The sequence below is a fragment of the Saccopteryx leptura genome, chromosome 2 (assembly GCF_036850995.1).
Source record: "Saccopteryx leptura isolate mSacLep1 chromosome 2, mSacLep1_pri_phased_curated, whole genome shotgun sequence".
NCBI lineage: Eukaryota > Metazoa > Chordata > Mammalia > Chiroptera > Emballonuridae > Saccopteryx > Saccopteryx leptura.
Window position 1 is genome coordinate 215,340,624 of NC_089504.1, and position 20,148 is coordinate 215,360,771.

General features: G+C 42.2%; 1 protein-coding gene across 1 annotated transcript in view; it reads left to right on the forward strand.

Annotated features, from left to right (window-relative positions):
• The first annotated feature begins 81 nt into the window (after positions 1-81).
• Positions 82-20,148, forward strand: part of UBE2G2 (ubiquitin conjugating enzyme E2 G2) — a 30,361-nt gene continuing 10,294 nt past the window's right edge. The window contains exons 1-4 of the mRNA XM_066370029.1: positions 82-217; positions 10,357-10,392; positions 10,485-10,530; positions 19,974-20,092. Of these exons, the coding sequence (XP_066226126.1) occupies positions 175-217; positions 10,357-10,392; positions 10,485-10,530; positions 19,974-20,092 (244 nt within the window). The 5' untranslated portion in view covers positions 82-174. The remainder of the gene's footprint in view (positions 218-10,356; positions 10,393-10,484; positions 10,531-19,973; positions 20,093-20,148) is intronic.

The following is a 20,148-nucleotide window of genomic DNA, read 5'->3' on the forward strand; positions in this document are numbered from 1 at the left end:
CGCTCCTCTCTGCACGCCCCTCTCTCTTCGGTGCCCGCCCACCGCCGCGCAGGCGTCTCCCGCGCCCGGAAGGGCTTCTGCACCTCGGTAGCGACCCGGAAGCAGCCCCGGTATCGGGCGGGAGGATACGAGCGCTTGGCGGCTGGGTCCGACGGCACGGCTGTTACCCAGACAATGGCGGGGACGGCGCTCAAGAGGCTGATGGCCGAGTACAAACGTGAGTCTGGGGCCCGCCCGTCGCCGAGCCTCAAATCGGAGTGGCGCCCCTTCGTCCCTCATGGTGGCCCCCAGCCCCCGTCCTGGGCCCCAGTTTGTCGGTTGCTCTGAGAGGCCTGGCCTGACTGCGGGGCCCAATGTAGCTGCGGGCGGACCGCTGACTCCTTACTTACCCCACGGGCCTGATGGTTTGTTCATGGTTAGCAGCGAATGAGCCGCAGTGGTCTCCGGGCGCCCTGCTCCGCTGTGCTCGCCCCCTCCTCCAGAATGTGTCCCTAAACTTGTATCGAGGATACAAGGGCAAAAGTGAACACTTACGGTTACAGTCAGTCATTGTTCGTTGTTTGTTTTGTCTTTGACCCTTTTAGTAATTTGGAGAACCTTCTAATTCCAGCCTCGCCCACATGCAATGAGAGGGTAGGAAAGCCCAAGTTGCCTACAGAGAAGTTTAACAAAAAAAGTGATTTGAGAGAATAAGCACATCAGCTTTCGGTTTTCTCTTTAATAAAGGAGCAGAGGTTTTGAACAGTGCCACCCTGTCATTCATCCTAGGCAGTGTTCAGAAAACTTCACTACTTTCTTAGCCAGTAGAAATGTTTAATATTTGGGGAAAGCAAATGGAGAATGAGAACGTAGGAACATTCCGTATTCTGCGTTTTCACAGTGGATGCTCCCTTGGGACAAGTGCTGGGGTGCTGTATTGTACAATAGCTGGTGGAAACAAGGTGGCAGCTCCCTCCTGGGAACGGGCAGGGCCTCTGGAGCCACAGACCTGGGTTCAGGCACTGCTTCTGCTTATTATAAGCACTCTGATCTTGGTGTTGGCCCTTAACCCCTGAACTTTCCTCACCTGGAAAGACTAGTGCTTTGCTGGATACCTGTTAGGTAGCTCTCCATAATGTTAGCTTTTACTGTTTTAATTACATTGAGGATACTTTCAGAAGAAAGTTGAAAAAAAAAAAACCCTAACAATGAAATCATAAAAATGATTGGTCAATATGCATGCAGCTCAATTTCCTGAACCATATCAGTGGCCCTGATTGGTCAGTATGCATGCAGCTCAATTTCCTGAACCATATCAGTGGCCCTGTAATGGTAAAAGACTTGTATTTGGAAAGTTAAAAGACATTGAAAAAGGAAGGCCCTGGCCAGTTGGTTCAGTGGATATAGAGCATCAGTCTGGCGTGTGGACGTCCAGGTTCAATCCCCAGTCAAGGCACACATGAGAAGCCACCACCTGCTTCTCTTCCCCTCCTTCTCCCCTTTCTCTCTCTCTTCCTCTCTTGCAGCCAGTAGCTCTGTTGGTTTGAGTGTCAGCCCGGGGTGCTGAGGATAGCTCTTGGAGCATCTGCTCCAGATGGGGGTTGCCGAGTGGAACCCTGTCTGTTTACATGCGGGAGTCTACCTCCCCTTCTCTCACTTAAAAAAAGACCTTGAAAAAGAAATTGAGGAAAATACAAACAAGTAGCATATATTTTGTTCATGGATAGGAAGAATTAACATCATTAAAATGTCCATACTACTCAACTCAACCTATTGATTCAGTGCAATTACTATTAAAATACCAATGGCATACTTCACAGATCTAGAATAAATATTCCAAAAATTTACGTGGAATCAAAAAACCCAAATAGCCTTAGCAATCTTGAAAACGAAGAACAAAGTGTGATGTATCACACTTCTTGGGGTCAAGCTGTACTATAAGGCCATTTGTTTACAAGGCCATTGTAAACAAAACAGCCTGGTACTGGCTTGAGAACAGGCATACAGATAATGGAACAGTAGAGAGTACCATGCATGGATCTTGGAAACAGGATGAATACAGGAATGATCCTTAAGCAAGAATTTTTTTTTTTTGAGATTTTATTTATTGATTTTTAGAGAGAGGGGAGAGAGAAAAGGGGAAAGCATGGGAAGCATCAACTCATATACTCTGTGCCTTGTCTGGGCAAATGTGGGGTTTGGAACTGGCAACCTCAGCATTCCAGGTCAACACTTTATCCACTGCACCACCATAGGTAACATTATTGGTATATAACAATGCCACTAGTTTCTGAATATTTTTTTCATATCATGCTACTTTTGCCAAATTCATTTACCAGGTCTAGTAGTGTTTTGGCGGAGATTTTTAGGGTTTTCTATGTACAGTATCTTGTCATCAGCAAATAATGACAGTTTTACTTCTTCCTTAATTCCCTTAAACTTTCTTTACTTTTTTTCATTCTTTTTTTTCTGCTTTGATTGGGTGAGTTCCACTACCTTGTGATCAAGTTGATTTTTCTTTTGCTTAATCTAGTCTGCTATTGAACCCGTCTAGTATATTTTTGAGTTCAGTTATTGTGGTTTTTAGCTCTGTGATTTTTTTTTTTTTTTTTTTTTTAGATTTTATTGATTTTAGAGGAGAGAGAAAGAAAGGGGAGGAGCAGTCATATGTGCCTTGACTGGGCAAGTCTGGGGTTTTGTTTATTTTTTATTTTTTTGTATTTTTCTGAAGTTGGAAACGGGGAGGCAGTCAGACAGACTCCTGCATGCACCCGACCGGGATCCACCAGGGGGCAATGCTCTGCCCATCCGGGGCTTCGCTCTGCCACAACCAGAGCCATTCTAGCACCTGAGGCAGAGGCCATGAAGCCATCCTCAGTGCCCAGGCCAACTTTGCTCCAGTGGAGCCTTGGCTGCAGGAGGGGAAGAGAGAGACAGAGAGGAAGGAGAGGGGAAGGGGTGTAGAAGCAGATGGGCGCTTCTCCTGTGTGCACTGGCCGGGAATTGAACCCGGATGCCAGGCCGACGCTCTACTACTGAGCCAACCGGCCAGGGCCGCAAGTCTGTGGTTTTGTACCAGCAATCTCAGTGTTTCAGGTTGATGATTTATATACTGTGCCACCACGGGCCAGGCTCTATAACTTTTATTTGGTACTTTCTGTTTCTCATTTCTTTTAGTTCTTACTTTGTTTATCCATTTTTTTTCCTGGTTTGGTGAACATCTTTATTATCATCACTTTGAACCCATTATTAATTAATTATCTCTCTTTCACTAAGCTTTTTCTTGAAGTTTTATCTTGTTCTTTTATTTGCAGTATATTTCTCTGTTTCTTCATTTTGCTTGCCTGTTTGTTTCTGTACAGCAGATGAAACAACCACCTCTCCCATTTTGAAGGGGAATGGCCTCACGTAGGGAATGAATCTTGTCATTCAGTCCTGCCTCAGCTCTTAGTTGTCTCTCAGATTTTTGTGCTTGTCCAAGCTGTGCCAAGATCTGTCAGTGTCCCAAAGGGAGGGTCTCACCTCCTGAATTCCAGCTGATTATAAGTTGGCCCCTCAGGCAGCAGCTTTAAAAGTATGCAAATATATCCAGTCCTAGGGTACTGCAAGTATAAGCCTTGCTGGCCACCAGAGCCCGGCAATCTGGAGGTGTCCCTCGGCTAGCAGTCATAGAGATCATGGCTCTAGACAAGGATCGGGGCTCTAGAAAAGTATATAAGCTCTTCTGGATGATACTAGCGAGCTGGAACAAGGCAGACGGAGAGTGCCAAGATGGTGTCCACAGCCTGTGTTCCTTGAGGGCACCTCTGCAGGTCATTAAATGTATGCCAACCTGAAGCCTGCCCCTCAGGTTGAAGCTCCAGGACAAGCAAAGAAACTTCCTTCACAGAAAAACTGGGGGTGGTAGCCTGCCAAGAGTCATCTCTTTGATTGCCACAGTCTGTGGGGCCCAAGAATGCAAGTCCCCCCCCCCACACACACACACACGCACGCACTCCCATCACCACAGCAATGTGATCAAGGGGCAGCCCTTTGCGTTCACAAAAACCAGGGCAGCAAGTGTGTATAAAACTCTCCTCCAAGAGACACTGGCACTCTGGAGCTCAGCAGAGAGTAAGCGTGATGCTAGCACCTGTCTTCGGAGGTTCTGGAAAGGATTGCAGGTTAGATAGAAGCCTGGCCCTCAGGTACAGTCATGATGATTTGCTAATAGGCCTCCTTCACAGAAACACCAGGCTCCTTGGTCTATTGCCTCTTGCTGTGCTCTGGGGGTGGTAGTTATTTAAGTAAATTTGCTGTTGGTTATAATCCAGAGGGACCCCCCCACCAGTGTAAGCCCCTCTGGCCACCAGAGTCAGGTGATGTAGAGTTGTTGCCTGACAACATCTGCAAAAATTGGGGTGCCAGACTGCAGTATGAAGTCTTTTCTGGATGACATCAATTACAGTCCTGTATTACTGTGAACACATACTCCCTTGGCCTCTGGAGCCAGGTGACCAAGAGGCATCCCTTACACGGCAACTGCAGATATCAGGGCACCTTCAGGAGATACTGTGCTCTGGAGCAGGGTGGTTTTTTTCCCCATTTTCCCAATGTGTAGTTGTCACTCAACCAGCCTTTAGTTTTTTGTTGTTGTTTTTAAGTATTTATTTATTTATCTTAGAAAGAAGAGAGAGAGAGAAAGGGGGGAAGGAGTGGGAAGCATCAGCTCTCAGTAGTTGCTTCTCATATGAGCCTTGACCAGGAAAGCTGGGTTTTTTTTGTTTTTGTTTTTGTATTTTTCCGAAATTAGAAGCAGGGAGGCAGTCAGATAGTCTCCCGCAAGCGCCCGACCCAGGGGCCAACTTTGCTCCAATGGAGCCTTGGCTGTGGGAGGGGGAAGAGAGGGACAGAGAGGAAGGAGAGGGGGAGGAGTGGAGAAGCAGATGGGCGCTTCTGTGTGCCCTGGCCGGGAATTGAACCGGACTTACACGCCGGGCTGACGCTCTACCACTGAGCCAACTGGCCATGGGGTGCTTTATCCACTGTGCCACCACAGGTCAGGTAGGTTTTTTTAAGTTTTAAGAATTCTTTATATAATGTAGCCTCTCCTGAGGCCTCTCACTTTTGGGCTTGTTGACAGCTGTCTTCTCCCTGTGCCCTTATATGATTGTCCCTTGGTGTCCATGTCCTAAACTCCTTCTTTTTTTTTTTTTTTTTTATTCATTTTAGAGAGGAGAGGGAGAGACAGAGAGAGAGAGAGAGAGAGAGAGGAGAGAGGGAGAGAGAGAAGGGGGGAGGAGCTGGAAGCATCAACTCCCATATGTGCCTTGACCAGGCAAGCCCAGGGTTTTGAACCGGCAACCTCAGCATTTCCAAGTCGACGCTTTATCCACTGCGCCACCACAGGTCAGCTAAACTCCTTCTTATAAGGAGTTTAGTCAGATTGCCAGTCAGATTGCATTAGGGCCCACTCCTGTGACCTCATTTAACCTTTTGAGTAGTACGAATGTTCATGTACGTCCTCATGCCTCCTGACCATCCAGAGTACGATTGATTTATTTTAAAAATGTGTAAGGCAACATTAAAAAATGGCAAATGTATGTTCTTGCTTCCATAAATTGATTATCAAACATGATTTTAAGTTAATAAAACTGTAACTGGAACTAATTTCATTTTTTTAAAAAAACCCTCGCTCCTGGAGGTCAGCGAGCATGAAAAAAACTCACTACTCAAAGGATTAATTTAACCAGAATCACTTCTTTAGGGACCCTAAAATGTTTAGAGACACTTTCTTCCACTTCTATTTAATATGTCCTGGAAAGTTTATTCTGTGCTCGTGCATAGAGGTGTTCATCATTCCTTTTCACAGCTGCAGGTGTTCTCTTGGTAGATGTACCATAATTTGGTCCCTAGTGGATAGTATTTGGGTTGTTTCCAGTTTTTTGCTATTATAAATAGTCCTGAAATGGATAGCTTTAAGTATGTTTTTTTATTTTTACCAATATATATGTGGGATAGATTCAGAAACATGGGATTGCTGGCTAAATTTGTATTTCATTTTGTGTGACAGCTATTTTTTAAGCTACTTTTAAAAAATGCTTTTAACATTTTGACATTGTCAAGGAATCAGTGGTATTTGAAAATGTCTCTAACATGGCTAAGGTTTTGTTTCTCTTTTTGAAGTTGTTTTTATCTGTAAATATGAAACTGTGTGTGTGTATGTGTGTGTGTGTAGTACAGACCATTTCCTCCATCTGGCAAACTGAGTTACTGTAGTTCTGTACTGACCAGTAGATGCCGCTGTTGAATAAGAATGCTGGTGGGAAGGCTGCTGACTGTGAGCTGCTTCTGCAGCTGCACAGAAAACCCTTTGCCTCTTCATAAAAAAAGGGTGGCACAGAGGGAAATTCCAAGGGGGAACTCCAAAACTGAAGAAGAAAGCCAGCTCTTTTTGGTGTAAGCTCATGGAATTTTGAAATTCCATGAAAATAATTGGTGTAATTATTTCCCTGTGTTGCTCTTAGGCACCCTACTCCCATTCTGATCAACATTGTGCTACCTCCTCCTCTTAGCAGTTTATAACCCATCTGCCTTAATCTGTTGTGTTGTTATTATTATTATTATTATTATTATTATTATTATTACAAAAAGACAGTTTGACTTTAGACACAAAAACCAGGTGAGATTTCATCTGACTAGTCATATAAAGCCTGGTGAGTTGGGCCCTGGGTTTACTGCTCCCAGTCTACTATCATGAAGAGATACAGAGAGAGGCTGAGATAGTCAGGGTCTGTCTTGACAAATTCAAGGGTTTCAGTCTCACTGTTAGTTGATTTCATCTGACTTGAAGTATTAAATGCTCTTGGTGTTTGAGACAAACACTCTCCATTCCTTACCTGTTTCACAGTTGCCGCTCTGGCGGAAGGCATCATTTTCCCTGTTGGGACTCTTCCAGTAACAACTTTTAAAACTGTTTACTAGCTTGAGCTGTAACTGACAAAAGTACAAGGAAGGACATATTCAGCTCGGAGTTCTCAGAGCATTACCAGCCAGGAGAAGTGAGAAGGATACTAGTCCTCCAGAACCCCACTTGTGGGCCCCCCTCTCCAGGCAGCTCTGCCTCACAAGAGAGCCTCCTCCTTGCTTAGCTTTTGCTTTTCCACCAAAGAATGCGTTCTTAATCTCTGTAATTCAGCTTTGTCTGCCTGTTGACATATGTCATCTATCTAAATGTAGTTTCGTATTCTCTGCTGTGTGTATAGTCTGTATTGTATATGTATGTGTGTAATACAGTGTGTTTATAGTGTTTAGGTCTGAGTTCCTTTGACCAACATAATGTGTGTTGGCTGTGCGTCATTTTTCTTTCATTTTTCCATTGTATGAATGTTCCACCATTTATTGATTTCTTTTACTATTGATAAGATACTTAAGTTGTTTCCATTTTTTGGCCATTATGAATAATACTGCTGTAAATATACAGTATATATACAATGGAATATTATTCAGCCATAACAAGAGGGAAATTTTTCCATTTGCTCCAACATGAATAGAACTTGAAGAGCATTCTGCTAAGTGAGATAAGTCAGTTGGAGAAAGACAAAAATACCTATGATCTCATTTACATGTGGAATCTTATACCCAAAACTGAATTTATAGTTACAGAGAACAGATTGGTGGTTGCTATAGGTAGGGGATGGAGGGTAGACAAAATGGGTAAAGGTGGTCAAAAGGTACAAACTTCCATTTATAAAGAGGTTAACTGGAGTTATTTTTAGTCACCATTTCGTAATATATACAAATACTGACTCAGTCTGTTGTATACCTGAAGGTAATTTTCTGTTATGTCTTTTGTATTGCAATTAAAAAAAAAAAAAGAACTCCTATATCATTTCCTCAACAAGGCCTGTCTTAACCACCTTGGTATGTCTATCACTCTGTTCTGTTCTTCACTATACAGTATCTGAAATTCATTTTATTTATGTTTCCTTATTCACCACCTGTCTTTCTTCATTAGAACTGAAGCTCGTTGAAGGTGGGGGACGTTTTCTGTCTCATCCACCGCTATATCACCACTGCCTACAGTAGTGCTTGACAGAGAAAGTGTAATTGATAATTTGTTAATTGATACTTGATTAGTGGTTGGCCAGTTTTAGTCGTATTAGCCAAGTGGGGGCACTGAAGCTTCAGATGTGACCAAGAAGCAAATGTAAAGAGGAAAAATATCACCTGGAATTGAATGCTTTTGGGATCAGAATTGTAACTGCACTTTTCAATTCATAAAATTATATAGCAAAATAGAGACACATGGCCAACTTTTAAACCACCATTTAGAACAATATTTTCAGGGCAGTAGTGAAATATTTAAATTGTCCTTTGATGATAAGATTTAGGGTCATGGAATACTCATTTGCTTAAGCTGGTATCCTTGTTCTTCTACCCTGTCTTCAGGGAGCCAAAATGTTACAGTATCAGGAGCGCTGTGACAGGAGTTGGGGACTGAGACTGGTGTGTGTGTGTGTGTGTGTGTGTGTGTGTGTGTGTGTGTGTGTATTTACACTGTTCACCAAAATTAGGGGATATTTTATTGCTTCATATTCATTTTGAAATATTCCTTAATTCTCACAAAAACTAGGGGAACTTTATCACTTCATATTTATTTTGAAATATCCCTTAATTTTGCTCAGAAAAATTAAGGGATACTTTAGCGCTTCATATTCATTTTGAAATACCCCTAATTTTTGTGAGCAGTATATTATCTCACATGTTTCTTCTCCCTTTTTCTTAGGTGTTTTTTTTTGTTGTTGTTGTTGGTAGTATGAAATAGGGGGAAAGTTTTTGTTTTTGGGGGAGGGTCTAAAGATTAGCATCATTTGTGGGGAAAACTGCGTTCCCTCTGTTCTGTTCAGAGTGAATTGAGGGTCTGTGTGTGCATGGATTTGTTTCCAGTTGTGCTCTGTCTATACTGTTCCATTATTTTATCAACTCTGCCAGCATCACATACCCTACATACTATAGCTTTAGAGTAAGTGTTGAGAGAGTTCTCAGTTTGTTTTTAAGAAGTGTCTTGGCTATTCTTGGTCATTTGCATTTTGATATATCTTTAGAATAGTCTTGTCAAATTCAAACAAGAAAACCTTTTGTGACTTTTGGTTGAGGTTGCATTGAACCCACAGATTCATTTTGTAAAGGATTGATAGCTATATAATATTGAGTATTTTACCCATGAGTATGATAGTTTTCCTTTAATAAGTTCAGCTGTTACAAACCTTGCATATCTTTTAAAACTTATTTTTACATGCTTCTCATAATTGTTTTTTTTAGATTTTCCTTTCATAACTTGCTAATATATAGAAATAAAATTCATTTATATATATTGACCTATTTAGCAGCATTGGCAAACTTGTTCTAATAATTTATCTTTAGGCTCTTTTGGACTTGCTATGCATATTGATGCAGCATTTGTGAATAATGACAACTTATTTTTTCTTTTCCAGTCCTTAGGCCTGTTTATTTAGCAGGGATTTGTTAATTTTATGTCTTTTCAAAGGTCCAACTTTTGGGTTTGTTGATCTTCTGTTTGCATGTTTCTTACTATTTTAATGATTTCCCCCAGCACTCGGCCCAAATGGGGCATGCATTTTGGCCTGATTCCTTACTCCTGTGTTTCTACCCTTCTTCCCTGTGATTTTTTATATTCCACTCCTCATCTTTTTTAGTTGTTCTCTGGGAGAGTTTAATTTTGGAGCCTCTCATAAAAGACTGGAAGATTAGGAATTGAAATGTACATTTCTTTAGTGGTAGCTTATAAGTGGCAGAACTGGGCCTCAAGTTTTTTGCCAACTACTCTCATAAATTGCTGAGCAATGCTGCTGTTTCTGCTGTTACTGCGGAAGTCTGATACTCTGTGGAATATCACGTTTGTGGGCTCAGATTTTGCAGTGATGTCAGAGGTTGGCCGCCAGCCTGTACAGTGCTTGATGGACTAGATTCAGAGTCAAGGTTTTGAAGCCTCAGCGCTGGTCACATATCTAGTTTGTCTCAGTGTGATAGCAGATACTTTTGAGTTTGAAAATAATATATTGTGTTTGGGCTTTAATCAAAATAACCAGCCAGGAATATTTTGGAAAGATAATTAACTTTTTTTGTTTGTTTCTTCCTTTGTTTGAATGAAAGGGTTTCTAGCTCTAAAATTCCGCTTTTTGCTGGTGCAAAGAACTGTTGACATAGTCCTTATCAGAAAGGTAACCGCAGCAGGCATTCACTAATCACAGAATATAGATCTGCTAATATATATACTATGTCATTTATAGTTTGTATACTTTATACAGTTTTTTGTTAAAATGCCAACATAATATTTATTCTGTTTCATTATGGTTTTACTTTTTAATTTTATAGAATTAACACTGAATCCTCCAGAAGGAATTGTGGCAGGTGAGGTACTAAAGTTTACCTTTTTCTAATTTACTTCTAATAGCCAAAGTTGCCTTCAAAGTGACAATGTGGATATTTTTCTTTTTCTGCAGGCCCCATGAATGAAGAGAATTTTTTTGAATGGGAGGCATTGATCATGTAAGTTAATCATATATGTTGTTAGTTCTAAGACTCTACTGAATTAGACCTGTGCATCATGTTTGACAATGCAGCCGTGCTTAGAAGTATTGATTAGAAAAAAGGTTAAGTATCTCTCTGAAATTTAACTCTTTTCTAGTTTGCTAATGTGAAGGCGAAAAAACAACATGCACATTTATCCAGAAGAAAAGAAAGTGTTTTCTTAGCACTAGTAAAAGGTTTAGTGAGCATTATATATTTGTAGATTTTTAAATAATAAACGTATGTTCTGTGCTGTGCTGCATTAGCATCAAAAAGCATGGTGGCTTTGGCTTCAAGAAGTTGTGAGAGCTGGGCTTTGAGGTGGGAAAGGCTTCTTTGTTTAGGGCTGACTGCCCAGCCTGGGCACCAGGACTAGTCTCCTTCCCTCTGCTTCTCCTCCTGTGTGCTTCTCTGGCCTTCCATTGTCCCTGACTGGGAGATATGCTCAGCTATTCCGAGATGACCAGTGCAGTTCCTACCTCATTCCAGAAAGATTGTGACTGGATTTTATGATGTTCCATGTGTAGTGTGGGTTTTTGTGTGTGTTTAATTGATTTTAGAGAGAAGAGGAGGGACAGGAGGAGAGAGAGAGAGATTGGTTTGTTGTTCCACTTATTTATGTATTCATTGGTTGATTTTTATGTGAACCCTGACCTGGGATCCAACCCGTAGTCTCTGCATATTGGGACCACAATCTAACCAACGGAGCTACCCAGCTAGGACCAGTGATGTTGCTTATAGAGCAACAAATGGACTTTCTTTTTTAAAGAGAGGGACAGACATGAAGGAAGAGAGATGCGAAGCATCAACTCATAGTTGCAGCACCTTAGTTGTTCATTATTGCTTTTTCATATGTGCCTTGATCAGGGGCCTTCAGCTGAGCCAGTGACCCCTTGCTCAAGCCTGCAACCTTGGGTTTTAAGCCAGTAACCATGGGGTTATGTCTATGATCCCACCCTCAAGCCGGTGACCTTGAGGTTTCAAGCCTGGGTCCTCAGCGTCCTAGGCTGATGCTCTATCCACTGTGCCACTGTCTAGTCAGGCTGAACTTCTGATTCTAGAGTCTTCTATTGCTCTTTGCCTTCTTTCTACCTTAGATGTACAATTTTTGGCCATTATTAGACTTAGTATATTTCAAGAAAATGTAGTCAGGTAACATTTAGAGCATTGAGATTTATAATCAATCTCTCAGTTTTCTCTTTAGTGAGATGAAGTCTTCAGTTAACTAGGTAGTTTTCCTGTTGGATAAAGTGCCTTAGTGGGGAGGGACTTGGAGAAGCATGAACTTACCACAGCAAGTGTGAACTCTGGTTTCAGGGTGTCATTTTAAAAGTCACCAGACTTTCTGAATTTGCCCAGTGCTTGTATGACATTAATTAGTTCCTAGTATTTACATGTTTGTCTGAGAAACAAGTTGCTGCTAACTATTGTCTGTGAGGTTAGATTTATATGTGAAAATTGATGTGAGGATAAGTTTTTTAATAAGCAAAATATTTTAAAAATCAATAAACATTATCCAGAGGCAGTACAGCATGCTAATATTTCCTGATCATTTGTAATACCCTCTTTGCTTGGGTCCATGATACCCACAGTTTTCCTGTGTTTCTGGCATGAGGATGTCTTTGCTGTCTGTATTTGTATCTATACAGTATTGTGTCTTTTACCCCTGCAGCAGTGAGAAGTTGGATCATGGCTTTGGGTCAGTGATGTCCTGTGTCCAGTGGAACATGACACTTTGCAGTCCTGTTAGTATAGCTCTTTGTATTTTTAAAGAAATAAGAGATCATGTCATAGGAACTTGATCTGTAACCTGCTTTTCTCATTTATGGTACCACGTGTATTCCTCTGTGTTAACACAGACACACACGCATACCACCAGGCAGCAGGCCTGGTCGTAGGGCAGATTTTTGGGAGACTCTTCTGAGTGCAGAGGTCCATGGGCACTTGGTAGGCCTTTGTCTCTGGGAAGTCATGGTTGTGGGCAACCCAGAAGACTATTTAGAAGCCCTTAAAGGGACGCATGAGCCTTTTACTATGTTTTTTTTATAGTGTTTATTTAAAAAATCTGTTAGGGTAACTTACTAATTTTAGATAAACAGCATAAAATTAAATCAATATTTTGAAAACCTGTCTTAAAAAGTAATTAGAACTGTTTTTTAGGTAGAGCACTTTTATGTTTGAATAAGGCTTTTGCTTTAGTGTGGAATTCCCCTGCTTCAGGATCTGGTGACTGTGGGTTTTGGTCCTGTTCCAGATCCTTTCACAAATAAGAGGCCGTTCACCAGTGTGCTTAAAGCATCTATTAAGGAATTAACTGTCCTCCCATGGATTCGGCTTACCCTCCTGTCTTGGCAGACAGCTGGCTGAGTTTCCCTACTTAGTGATAGGCTTTCTTTTCTTTCTTTTAATTCTTTGACTATTTCCAGAGCTTCTTCCATACCCTAGTGTTTATAAAAGCCATGCTTGTCTCGTTTTCCAGAGTTGCAGCCTAGTTTTGGGGCCTCTATCCCAGTGTTCTGGGTAAAAAAAAAAAATCTTTTCACGTGTGCGAGGTGCAGATACTGAGCACCTGCCATTAGGGCCTTTGTCCACAGATACAGGCACATCAGGCAGGACCCCAAATGTCCACCTTGAAAGAAAAAGATTGAGGGATTGAGGTGGGAGCACAACAAATTAATGAACAGGGATGAACTAAATACAGGGGTCCTCAGGTTCAACAGTCTTGACATACGACGTTTCGAGTTTACGGTGCTCACTCCCATAAAAACTATAAAACAGACGTGAGTGTTTTGGCTTATGTGTTAGCGTCGCACTATTTTTTACACTCATTTTTTTTCTGTTACTACAGTACAGTAAATTTATGTCCTTTTCCTTTTTCTGTGGCTTAGTTATGTTTTTATGTTCTAGATTATGATTTTACACCTGTGTTAGAATAGATAAGTGACTTAAGCTAGGTTATATTTTTGATTTATACCAAAATTCAGGTTACGTGATTGTCATAGGAGCTGAACTGTGTCATAACCTGAGGACCCCCTGTAATATAATCGCCACAGCCTGTTCTCTGATTAACAATGGAAAATAACTCTTAACAACTGCAACTCAGTAGGAAGGGCAGGGGCTTTCTGTCAGATTGAGGGAGGTGGCCAGCAGGGCTGTATGGCCACCATGGCTTTATGGTCTTGGACCTGTCACTCTGCCTCTCTGACCTTCACTTACCTGGATCAAAACAAAGAGGTTCAGCATCCTTTTTAGACAGGTGACTTCATATTCCAGAGTCTCTGGCTGTGTGACCTCGTTGGCCCTGGCTATGGTGTAGGGAGCTATCTGAGGTCCTTTACTGTGGAGGGTTGACGTTTTCTTTGGTTGGAGCCCTTCAATAGGACCGAGAATCCTGTGGTACAAGACAGCTGTTTATCCTCAGGGGCTGGAAAAGGCATGAAGTCCCTTGGAATTTTGCTGCCTCATTTCTGTCCTGCCCCAGCATTCGTAAAACAGCTGGCAATGGTGACCTTCCTACCTGGCCCATGGCCTATCTGCTGTCCCCTCTCCAGATCAGGTGGGTCTGTCAGCTGTGGAAAAATGAGGAGCCCCCCTTCCTGAATAGTTGGGGATCACTGGCTGACTCTCCCCCCATCTTACTGTGGCCCATTTGAGCCCAAACTGGGTTACCACCATGGGTGTGAAGATTCCTAGACTGTTGCTTCTCCTGGGACTGTGCTTGGCTTACACTAGGTGTGGGCATCATGGTCATAACAGCCACCTTACACCAGGCTTCTTGTTTACAGAAGGCTATCACAGAGCATCTCTCGTGGTTATTGTGCCCACTAAAATAATCCTGAGATATTAAAATAGTTGTTTATGATTTGTAGTGTATGTTCCCTGACCCAAGAGTCCCAACTCCAGGAATTTTCTTCAATAGAGGTGCTGTCAAGACCTCAGTATGACGTTTTACTGGAGCATTGCTACAGTATTTATGGACTCATCATTATGCAATGTGATTTACAGGGCGCCCGTGCAGTGGAATGCCACGTGGCTCTGAAGAAGTTCAGGCAGAGTCCACATACTGGCCTAGAGAAGTGTCCACAGTGGCTGTGGAGCGGAAGAAGCAAGTTATGGAGCAACAGGTCTAGACCAGTGTTGTCAACTAGGGCTGATTTTTCTCCCATGGGACATTTGATTTGTCTGGAAATATATTTGGTTGTCAAAACTGGGGAGTAAGAGGGAGCTCCACCTCTGGCATCTAGTGGAATACTGCTAAGCGCTCCATAGTGCACAGGATGGCCCCTACAGATTACACAGGACTGGCTGGCCCAAGGCGCAGCACTACTGAGCTCAAGATAGCCCGGTATGGCATGAGATGTTCTCCCTAGTGTAAAATTTCTCACAGCTTTATTGAGTTGTAATTTACATACCATGAGTTGTCTCGAATTAAGTGTAAAAGTCAAGTATTTTAGTAAGTGAATAGCATTTTGTAGTCATCACCATAATCCAGTTTTAGAACATTTCCAAGAAAGTCCTTGTGCCCATTTGCAGTCAGTCCCCCATCCCCACCTCAGCCACAGGTAGCTCTGCTCTACTTTCTAACTTAATTTGTCTTTTCTGAACAGTTCCTGCAAATGGAATCATAAAATACCTTGTCTTTTGTGTATGGCTTCTGGTACTCAGTATAGTGCATAGATTCAATTCTTCTGTGTCATAGTGTCAGTGGTTCCTCCTTTTTTATTGCTGAGTTGTGTTCTGCTGTGTGATGGGCCACTGGCGTGTCCACTCACAAACTGACGGACACTTGGGTGTTGCCACGTTTGGGCTGTAGTGCAGCTGTAAGCCGTCTGTGTGGGCATGCATTTCCATTTCTCTTGGCTGATACGCAGGAGTGGAGTTGCTGGAGGGTAGAGTAAATCTGTGTTGAATGTTTTAAGAAACAGTCACACTGTTTCGCATAGTAGCTCACTCACCAGTTTACATTCCCACCAGCAGCATGTGAGGGTTTTCATTTCTTCACTTACTTCCCCACTTGGTGGTGTCTGGTTCCAGCCATCCTACTGGGTGTGAAATGGGACTTCATTGTGGATTTGATCTGCTTTTCCTTGAGGTCTAAATGTGTTAACTGTGCACCCTCATGGCCTGTTGGGCTCTGTTGGAGACCTTTCTGGAAGTGGAGGGTGTTTAGGAAGCAGTGTGCTTTTCTTTTTTTATGCTTCAGGTGTTGTATCTTTGGAGCATGACCGTCCCTTGGTAATCGAGTTCAAGTTTAAGTACTAATGAATTGGGTTTACTATCTCTATTATTTAAACCCTTGTCGTATGTACAAGACGTTTTGTTTGTGCACTGTGACAAACCTGGAAAAGGGAACAGCAAAAGCAGCTCATTCACCACCTGCTGCAGCTGGAGAGTCCTGTGGGCTGTGGTGCTGGGACATGCCCAAGGGCAGGTGGCTCACACCAGGCGCGCCTAGCTCCACAGGTGATCGGTTGTCATAGATGGTGCAGAAACAGGGTGCAGGGGCTCTGGGTAGGGGCAGCAAGCAGCTGTCCCTTGTGTAAAGCAGGCACTGTGAACAGTGGTCAGGGTTAGACTTCGGTGCTGCTCTCAGTCTTTACTCCTCCTCAGCATCTGACTCACCTGAGCCAGTCATCAGAGTGAATGATTTGGGACAATTTCCTTTTCAAAGTGGAGCATGGGTATTTTGCTTTAATGCTTTCTTTCTTTTTTTTTATTTTATTTATTTATTTATTTATTTATTTATTTATTTTTTAACAGAGACAGAGAGAGAGTCAGAGAGAAGGATAGACAGAGACAGACAGACAGGAACGGAGAGAGATGAGAAGCATCAATCATTAGTTTTTTGTTGCGACACCTAAGTTGTTCATTGATGGCTTTCTCATATGTGCCTTGACCATGGGGCTACAGCAGACCGAGTAACCCCTTGCTCAAGCTGGCGACCTTGGGGTCTTGAACCTGGGTCCCCTGCATCCCAGTCCAACGCTCTATCCACTGCTCCACCACCTGGTCAGGCACTTTAATACTTGTCTTAGAACTCTGAAATAATTTAGGCCATTATTTTAATCAACAAGATGGAAAATAATTTTTTTGGCTTATGTATATTTGCCTCAAATAAGTGTTTTGTTTCTTTTGTTTTTCTTATACTGTTTTTATTTTTCCCTGAAGATTTTGAGGTGAGGCATTTAGTGAAGGAGAAGTGAGGTTGTCACTTTTTTAGCGCCTGGAGTATGGCGCAAAAACTTGTCCAAAAATAATACTAATTATGTCTCTCTGTTCAGGAATTTACTCGCTAGTGTTTTCCATCAGTCAGCTGGCATGCCACTGCCCACGTGGGCCCACCTGCAGGCTTGTCCCAGGCACTGGGGCCTCTGGAAGAGAAAGGAACCCCGGTTTTAAACCAGTAGCGAACCAGAGCATTTGAAAATCACTTTGATATTTAAGATGTGAGAGCATTTTAGGAAATGTTGGATCATGTTTCTGAGGCTGTGGACGACCCAGTGAAAATTTTTTTTAATTTTAAAGAAAGCACTATTATAAGAAACAAAGAACTGTTATCTAAGTATTAAGCAAGGACTATTTGCCTCATTCCAAAAACATCACCCATTTTTTTTCCCTACTAAATCAGAGGTGCCAGAAAGATGGAAGCACTGGCAGGAATTCCTGACATAGTAACACTGTTGCTTTTAAAGATAGTATCTATTTGCGCAGCATCTGAGTTAGCAGTTTGAACTGTGTTCTACTTTTAACTCCTGGACTGAACTGATTTAAGACCTTGATCAAGTCATTTCATCCTTGGACATCCCAGCTTGGCTTATGTGAAAGCAGGACTTCCTGACACCTTTCATCAGAAGGACATGTGGAATAAGGATGGAGTGACACTTACTATCTGCTGTGAGCTCTTCTGCTGGAAGATAGGCATGGCTGATGGGAAATCTCGTGTGTGTGGTCTGTGCTGACCTATGTGCAGAAAGAGAGGCTTCCATGGCATCATTCAGGAAGAGCATAGCAGAGCCGGCGCTGTCTGGTGGGGTGACCTGCATCCCTGTCCCAGGCTGGGCACCCTCCCCGTAGTGCAGCTGGGCCACCTCTCTTCCAGAAGCCCGCCCAGCACCCGCCTCTTCATGTGGCTTTCCTGTCCTGGTTTCAGGCCAAGGCTGTGAGCGCTGTCTGTGCAGTGACACTCTCCAAAACAAAGTAACTATTCACTGTGGCTTCCCCCAAAGTAGCAAGGACACAGCTTTATAAAATCAAGATTTGTCTCTTAAATGGAAAACATTTAGCTCCACTGAACACTTCTCACTTTGTTCCTATTTTGACCATTTTTCCACAGCCAGCCTCCAAAGCTGGTGACTCAATCCTGGCCTTCCCTGTGGTGGTGTCATCGAAAGCCCGGAGTGTCAGCACCAAATGAAAATAAAGCTCTGTGTAGTTTCTTTTTGAATTCTTTATCTTTTTCCTTTATTTGTGGAGATAAATAGTGTTCCTTATATTTGCAAATCTGGGTACAGGGGTCCTCAGGTTATGACAGTTCTGTTTCTATGACAGTCACATAACCTGAATTTTGGTGGAAGTCAAAACACACCCTAGCATAACACAAACAGAATACTTGCACTTTTAACAGTCCAAAATGGGGTAGTTAAGCATACTGGGGACTCCAACTGCCTCACTCATATGTTGCATTACTGCATATTTTTCTACCACTATAGCCAAACTATACAGTTTGCCCACATAGTCCGTATGTACAACACTAATGGTGTTAGCCGAAACACTCACATCTCAATTTTAAGTTTATTGGGAGTGAGCATTGTAAACTTGAAATGTTGTATGTACATCAAGACTTTCATAAGCCGAGGACCCCCTGTATGTTTTTTAAATTTCACTGACTCAAAGTAATTTTATCAAGATTTTTAAAAAAAATTATTTTTAAAAAGCAGTTTTGAAAAAATGTACATAAATTGTTTCAGAATAAATATATTTTAATTTTTTTTTCTGTGCCATATCTTGTATTTACTTTAAGAGGTGACAGGTCTCCTGTATTGAACTGCTTCTGCAGTGGCAAAGCTTTCAGTCCTAGTGATGGCCCTCCCTGGGCTGTAGAATAACTGTGTTAGGGCCATTACTGTGTTAGTGACACAGGCAATAATTTATATTTTTATTTCTTCCTTAGTGACACAGTTCTAAAAGGACTTCCTCTCAGCTCATAGGAGTGGGGTTTCTTTCCGTATTGACAGGTCATACCCAAAGTGGTTGCTGCTGTTTCAGTGTCTGTAGCTGCCATTCAGGAATTCTGTTTTCTATCAAAGTTCACATAGGAAAAGGGTCTGTTCAAACTATTCTAATGCAGATTTTGTAACTGGCATTTGTTTGGGGCAGAGGAGTTCATCTATGTTAGGGTATGAACTGGTGGCTCTCACTGCTCTCCTGCTGGCCAGAGTATTTGTTGTATGTTGATCAAGAGAGTGTTCATTTATTGTGAATAGAGTTTTAAAATGTGACAGGACTTTTGAAGTGGTTTAGTTCATTTCTGTCACTTTCCACGGGGAGTTGGGAAACCCAGGCAGACAGGCATCACGTGCCTAGTGACAGTGCTTGGGTGACAGTGTGGGTGCAGGGTGTGACTTCGAGCTTTAGACCTGCGGGTCAGGGCTTTCCTGCGGCGCTGCTGCATGTGCACACGCCTCACGCCTGGCCTTCTGCAGGGAACCAAGCCAGGACCACATGCATACCCTTAACCTGTTTCTGGAAGGTTACAAAAATTACTTCTGATGCATATTTAAAAATTAAAAGTATCCTGTGGTGGCACAGTGGATAGAACATCAACCTGGAACACTAAGGTCACCAGTTTGAAACACTGGAGTTACCCAGTCAAGGTACTTACGGACAAGCAATCAGTTAACAACTAAAGTGAAGCAAGTATGAGTTGATACTTCTTGTCCCCCCACTTCTCTCTCTCCTCTCTCTCTGTAAAATCAATAAATAAAATCTTTAAAACACCTTTGGAAAACAACTCTCAACCCCTCATTTATTTGCTTCAGAGAATCTTCCTATAACGTGCCATAATTTATATCTTTCTTCTAAAATGTAGTTGTACCAAATACAGAAAAACCAAGTCCTCAAGATCTGGCAGGGCTAGCCTTAGTTCTTTTCTCTGATCCTGTGATGAGAGAGGTTCTGTTGCCCCACTGTTACCTCTGATAGTGTAGAAACTGCCTGTAATTTCATCTTTGTGCTTGTACCTAAGGTTTAAACCAGATTGGAACGGGACAGTGAGATGATGTTCCATTCAGAAAAAAGTACCAATTTATCATTAGTATTTAGATCATCTTTTCATGTGTAATAAAGCAGTAAAATTTCCTAAATTAATTTCTAAAGTGTGGTAGACATTGAAATTCACGGTGTATGCGTTTTATGTCTTCCAGGGGCCCAGAAGACACTTGCTTTGAGTTTGGTGTTTTTCCTGCCATCCTGAGTTTCCCGCTTGATTACCCATTAAGTCCTCCAAAGATGAGATTTACCTGTGAGATGTTTCATCCCAACAGTAAGTGCTTTTGGAAGTCTTTTTGATGGTTCCAGGAGGGTTTCAAAGATTGTAAT